This window comes from Ursus arctos, unplaced genomic scaffold (assembly GCF_023065955.2).
Source record: "Ursus arctos isolate Adak ecotype North America unplaced genomic scaffold, UrsArc2.0 scaffold_24, whole genome shotgun sequence".
Classification (NCBI taxonomy): domain Eukaryota; kingdom Metazoa; phylum Chordata; class Mammalia; order Carnivora; family Ursidae; genus Ursus; species Ursus arctos.
Genome location: NW_026622919.1, coordinates 5,264,549 through 5,271,157, shown reverse-complemented (window position 1 = coordinate 5,271,157; position 6,609 = coordinate 5,264,549). Strand labels below are relative to the sequence as shown.

The window sequence follows — 6,609 nt, the reverse complement described above, 5'->3', positions numbered from 1 at the left end:
AAAGTCACCAATCTTTCCCCCTTGCAACTACACTTAGTGGATGTTAACATTGGTTTATATCTTCGAAGAGAAAAGTTTTTGGTCTAAAAACTAGGAAGAGACTGTTCGGCTTTGCGGGGGTGGTGACTGAAAGGAAGCCGAAAGCGGGTACCTTATATTTCAATAAAAGCCTTAAAAAAAAGTGGAGCTGCTTGAAAGTTTAAAAAAAATAAACAATCTTGAGACTTGAGCAGCTGCAAAGCCTCTGTTTTCTATTTCGATCATTCTGTTTCTCGAGATGACCACATCTTTCAGAGGAAATGAGTCAAAGCCACTCTGTCTTGCTTTTCCAGCTGAGCATGTTGGGTTTCAATGAAGTAATGAATGAACTTGGCCGCACCACCCCCAAGCCTACAACAGCAAACACAGGGCCCTCGGCCAATCAGCAGACACTCAAGGTTTTCAAGTTGAGTTCAAACGGGCCCACGGGAGGCCAATCAGCGCGCGCGGCTCCGCCCCAAACTCCCGGCCGTGGCCAACCAGAAGCCCGGACGAGCCAAAACACAGCGGCCGACCAATGCCGAGCAGCCCCACGGTGCCGACCTCCGCCAATGGGCGCGGCCGGGCGAAAAGAGAAACAGTGCGGGCCGCAGGCCGCAGGATTCGAATCGAACGTCCGCACCGGAGCCGGGCGCAGGCCGACCGGCGCGGGCCAATCAGCGGCGGCGGCTCGCGGCCCCCGAACGTTGGACACCGGCCCCGCCCCGCGCCGTTGTTTGTGGTGTCGGCGGCCGCGGGAGCCGAACCGGGACACTCGCCGGGCGGGCGGCGGGCGGCGAGGGTCCGGAGGCCGCGGGCGGGCAGCGGCGAGCGCGAGCCGAGGGCGGCCGGCCTCCCGCGGCCGCCGAGCCGGGATCGCGCGGCGGCCGGAGCCATGTCGGTGAACATGGACGAGCTGCGGCACCAGGTCATGATCAACCAGTTCGTGCTGGCCGCGGGCTGCGCGGCCGACCAGGCGAAACAGCTGCTGCAGGCGGCCCACTGGCAGTTCGAGGTGCGCGCGGGCCGGGGCGCGGGGGGCCCTGGGGGCCCTGGGGGCCCGGGAGGCGCGGAGGCGGGGGCGGCCGGCCGCGCGCCGCCGGGGACCGGGAGCTCTATTTCTGTCACCCGGCCAGGCGATCGGCGGCCGCGCGGTCTCGCGTGGGGCGCGGGCCCGGGGGCGGCGCGGAGGGCCCTGCCGGCGGCACCCCCCACCCCCCACCGGCGCACGGCCCGGGGTCGCCCCCTGGCGCGCCGCGGGCCGGGCCGGAATGGGCCGGCCGAGGGGACACCGCGGAGGAGCCCTGCTCGCGGGGCCGGGCCGGCCGGGAGGTGGTGGGATGAGGGGGGGCTTCCCGCCCCAGCCCCGTTAACCGTTGCCCTGCCGCTGTGTTTGTCCGCAGACCGCCTTGAGCACGTTTTTCCAAGAAACCAACATTCCCAACAGCCACCACCACCACCAGATGGTAAGTGGGTGCGGGCGCCGGCGGGCGGGCGGGCAGCGGGGGCGTCCTCCCCGGCCCGCAGCCCACGGGGGGCCGAGGGCGCCGGCCGGGGGCCGCTGTCAGCCGCCGGCGGTGACAGCCATGTTGCCGGGGAGCGCCGCGCCGCGATGTAAACAAAGAGCCAAAATGTCTTCCAGGAAAGAGCGGCTCCCGGGGCCGGCTGGCTCGGCCAACTTCGTGGCCCGGCCTCCGGGGCTGCCGTATCCTCGACCTCAGGCCGGTGCCGGGCGCGCTCCCCGGGGCAAGCGGGCGCGAGGGCGGGGTGGCCGGGAGTGGGGAGGGGGCTCGGATGGTAACTACTCGTCTGGGGGACCTGGGAGCCCGAGTGAAGGGCCCTGAGGGCGCTGGGAGCTGGGGCGTCTGGGTTTACCGGGGGCCCCCTCCTGCTGTTGGAGTGGTAGCCCCCCGTCCAAACCACCCAGCTCTGCAGGGAACAGGAAAGGGATAAATCCACCCTGCCTCAGGGAGCCAGGCTCTACCGAGAGGGGTATGTTCGCTCTTTCCTGTTGTTGGAAAAGGGACGTGCCCTCAGTGTGGAGGACGGCCGGATTTTGACAAGATAAGGACAAGAATTTGCATTTAATCTCAGTATGTAAAGATACAGAAAGTACAGGAAACAGAGCAGTTCAGGTCTGAATTTGCTTTCTTCTTTTTTCCAAGCTGGCCCCCTGGGCCTGAGCCTTTGCCCTCCTGGCCAGTGGGGTGTCCTGCTTTCCAGGGGCACAGAACATCGCTTTCACTTTAGAGGCTTGAACGCCTTCCCCTCCCTACCCCACACCCCCCTAGTTACCTATTAGCTCTGCTGGGGGAGTCGGGGCTGGGCTCCACCATAGGGACTGTAAAACATTATTCCCCAGGAGATCTGTTGTGGCTTTCTGAGTGCATTTTTGGCATTTTTAACACTTGGTGTCCTTGCCCATGGCTCCCTTCTCAGAGCTGCTGCCTTTCCTGGGGGAGCTGCAAATGGTTCCTCGGCTGTGTCTTGTCCTTGGTGCCCTGTTTTCATCTAGTTGCAAAAGACAAGTAGACATTTTAACCAGCATTTCGCTTGGAATGGCTCATGCTGTATATAAATCAGAAGAGAAAAACGTTTTGGAATACGGTGGGAGAATTGGGGGAGCTGCAGGGCTGTGGCGGCTAAGGCCAGGTTCCTTGTAAACCTCGAGGGGTCATCGCTAGGAGACCCTTCCCTGCACTTGACCATGGGAAAGCTCTGGCTCCCACCTTGCGGTGGAGCTGGGAGCACCCTGCCTCCTATCTCTCAAAAGAGCCTTGAGGTTTGCTCCACCAACTTGTGGCCATTCTCAAAAGCCCAGGGGCTTCCAGCACAGCCATTCTGTGATGCTGTGAACTTGGACTAGTGGTCCCTTTAGACCTTGTTGTTCCTTCTCTGCAAATCCCAAGGGGTTATAATCTTTTTTTTTTTTACTTTAAAAAAAATTTATTTAATCTCTGTACCCCACATGGGGCTGGAACTCAGGGCCCCGAGATCCAGAGTTGCATGCTCTTCCAATGAGCTAGCCAGGTGCCCAGGGATTATAATCTCCTAAAGCTTCCCTCAAGGCAGGTTTTGTAACAGACATCATAATCGGCGTATCCATCAGTACACCCTGTATTGAGTTTTTCAGCACAGTGGAGAATGCTATTCCTGCCTTCAAGGAGTCTGTAATTTTTTGAGAGAGAATAAATCAAAGGAAAAAGTTAAATAAAAACGAGATAACAGTAATGGCATAATAGCAATACCAGAAGTGACCCCAGGGCACGAGTAACTGATAAATGATTGTCCGGTAAATTACTGTACATTCACACAGCTGGGGGGGCGGGTTGAATTGGGGGGGCGCTGAGAAATGAGGCACTGGATTGGAAGCAGGGTGCAGTGGGCGGGCACTGGGTGTGCTTCAAGGCAGGCAAGCTCTATCCATAGCTGTTAGAAGCCAGGAGCTGGAGGGTCTTTGCAAGCATCTGGTCCAAACCCCTGCTTTTTATCAAAGTAGAGCGAACCTCGGAGAGGTTAAGGAACTTGTCCGAGCTCACACAGCCTGGTGGGCACGGGACGCTCCCGGTCCCGGCGAGCCGGGCCATTCTCTGCAGCAGGGTGGGTGTTGAGACAGGCTTCGCTGGCTTGGTCAACTGGGGAAGTCACGATGCTATGATGCAATTGGCCTCTCCCCCCAGCCCCCATTCATTGTTTCCTGCTGCCGAGAAGTCAGCCCTGGGGTGGGGGGCGGGGAAGAGTGGAGGGAGGAGGGAAGTGCTCTGGGTGGGGCCAGGCCTGCTGGGACTCCTGTGGCCGCCCCTGAGGAAGACAATGGTTGGAGCTCCCTAGTTGCCGATGGGGTGCTGGCCCAGTTAACCGGACACATTCGCCTCCCTCCCCGTTTCTGGCTGGGATTTAACTGCAGAGCTGTGAAAAGCTCCCTCTGCGAGGTGAAGAGCCCTAGAACCTTGCTCCCCCAGCCCCGTGCTTGGGGGAGGGGCTGATGTTGCTAAAATTAGGAGAAATTCAAAGAAGGACTCCCGTGGCTTCCTGGGAAAGGGAGAAGCCGCTGTGAGGTCAGAACAGGCTTTGTGTAGGCCTTGCTCTCTGCTGCCTCTTCCCCATGGTCCTGTGAGACTTCTGGGTGCACCCCCTGGCCCCGCCATACTGCTGGGGGGGGGTGGCGCTGTGTACATGGGGAGCACCAGTCCCAGTACAGCACCCTACCCCAGCCCTTGCCCTTCCCGGCTGGGGTCCCTGATCAGAGCGGGTGGGGGATACTGGAGAGCTTGGGGAGTTTCCCTCCCAGGGTAGTGGCAGAAAACAGCAGATGGTGGGGTGTCTGTAAGTACCCCCGGGAGGAGGGCCAAGGGGACGGAACAGGCCGAGACTGTGCCAGCATCCTGCCAACACATGGGGGAGATGCTGGGGACACAGAAAACCCAAATCCCTGGTTTTTGTCCTCGGGGAGCCCAGGCGTGAAGCGCAGACGAGTCCGAGGTGGCTGGAGATTGCAGGGCTGGGGCAATCTCCGCCCTGGGAATCCAAGCCCAGGGATCCCGTCTTCGCAGCCTGTAGTCCGCAGCGGGTGTATTTCAGTCTGTTGACTTGAGCCGCGGGCCTCAGTTTCTTCCTCTGTGCCCGGGCGTTGGGACAAGTGAGCTCAGGAAGACAGGGGCTCTGCCGGCCGGGCCGAGTATGGGTTGGGCCCAGACGCTGGAAAGGCGCAGCTCCTCCTCCGTCGGCAGAGGAGGGAGACCCCGGGCCTGGCTGCCTTCCTCTGACCAACCAGCTCGGAACATCTGAGGGCGGATTATTGAGGGAGCCAGCTGGTTCCTGACCCAGGCCGAGGTGCTAAGCGCTGGTGTCCTGGGCTGCTCTCCTGTCCTTGCTTGAATCTGACACCCCTGGCTTCTGGTTGGAATTAACCCTTTGCTGCGGACACTCCCCTGGGCATCCCTGCCTGGCATTCAGGAAACACACTTTGGTTTTGATAAAAATTGCCAGGGTTTGTCCTTATTTTTTGTTGGTATTGGCTCAGGGTGAGAAGGGTGCTTCTGTCCTGTTGAAGCTGCCCCTGGACTGGAAAATGGCAATGGAGGAGGGGCCGGCCTGGGTGAGCCCCACCGGAGGCTCTGTGGGCCCAGCGGGCATGGCTCAAAGTTGGGGGGCGTGTGCCCGTAACCTTCCCAACACCTGTGTTCTCTCCCCGCAGATGTGCACCCCCAGCAACACACCTGCCACGCCGCCCAACTTCCCTGACGCACTGGCCATGTTCTCCAAGCTTCGTGCCTCCGAGGGCTTGCAGAGCAGCAACAGCCCCATGACGGCCGTGGCCTGCTCCCCCCCTGCAAACTTCAGCCCCTTCTGGGCCTCGTCCCCACCCAGCCACCAGGCCGCCTGGATCCCACCCTCCTCCCCCACGGCCCACAGCTTCCACCACCTCCACCACCCGCAGCCCACGTGGCCCCCCGGAGCACAGCAAGGGGGCTCCCAGCAGAAAGCCATGGCTGCCATGGATGGCCAGAGATGAGACTGGATGCCACCAGGCGCTGGGCTGGAGCTGGGGGGGCAGTCCAGGCTCATGGGGACACAGGAGGGCCGGGGTGGGGGGAGCCGGGGCGGGTGGGGGTTTCCTGAAGATCGCACTGGAAGATTTTATAAAAGAATTTTTGTGGGTGGGGGGAGATAGTAAACTTCCTGAGCCACTTGGGTCCTTCAGGAGTTTCTCTTCAGACAAGTTTTTTTCTCTTTTTAATATATAACTATAATATATATGAATATATAAATATAACTAATGTTATGTGAGAATGGGGCTGCGCTGTTGGGGTCAGCAGGGAAGGGCCAGAGCGTCCCCTTGGGCCAGCACCCCTTCCTCTACCCCTCGTCCCAGGGCAGGTGCATGGAAGCCTGGTGGGGTGATCCTGCAGTCACGAGGGGTCTGCTAGCTGCCCCTCAGAGGTCACGCCTTCTGGAATCGAGAGGACCACCGAGGATCCACTCCAAGGAGTTCACAGCACGGGCTCCCAGAAGCGCCAGGTGCCCAAAGGTGTGGAAGCCCCTTGCCATCACAAGCTCTCCCCACCTGGACTTGGTGGCTGGCTCCTCAGTGGCCCTGCGGCTCTGTGTCACTCCTGGTGTCACCCGTCGCCAGCCGGATGTGCAGAACTAAAGAGCCTGCTTGGGTCAGAGGCTCAGGCTCTGCCTGGCAGGGCTCCTGATTCTCCACGGCCACCCTGCCTCTCCCACTGCGTGTCCCGCCTGAGTGGATGACAGAGTGGAGAGCTTGCCTTTGGATTTAGTTCCCAAATCAGTCATCTCACCAGGGTGAAATTTTAATTTAAAAACGTAAAAGAGACTTTTCTAACTTCCCTAGTTTGCGGTGCCTTTATTTGTCTTGGTAGGAAACGCGTGCTCCTTGGGGGACGGTGGGGCTTCATGGCCATGGGGCTGGGCTGGGTGTTCTGACGGGGGGTGTCTAGACCAGGGGGTTGGTAGGACTGGCTGGGTCCAGTTGAGTATGGGAGGGAGAGGGGGGCCTGGGCCTGACTGATTTCTGTGACCCTCTCCCCTCCTTGGCCATCGCAGTGTGGCCTGTCACAGGCTGGA

General features: G+C 60.2%; 1 protein-coding gene across 1 annotated transcript; it reads left to right on the top strand.

Annotated features, from left to right (window-relative positions):
* Window positions 1-650: 650 nt before the first annotated feature.
* Window positions 651-6,372, top strand: UBALD2 (UBA like domain containing 2). The gene is made up of 3 exons (XM_026484093.4): window positions 651-1,033; window positions 1,422-1,484; window positions 5,216-6,372. Exons 1-3 carry the CDS (start codon window positions 914-916, stop codon window positions 5,531-5,533), a joined length of 501 nt encoding a protein of 166 aa, XP_026339878.1. The 5' UTR covers window positions 651-913; the 3' UTR covers window positions 5,534-6,372.
* The last annotated feature ends 237 nt before the right edge of the window (window positions 6,373-6,609 follow it).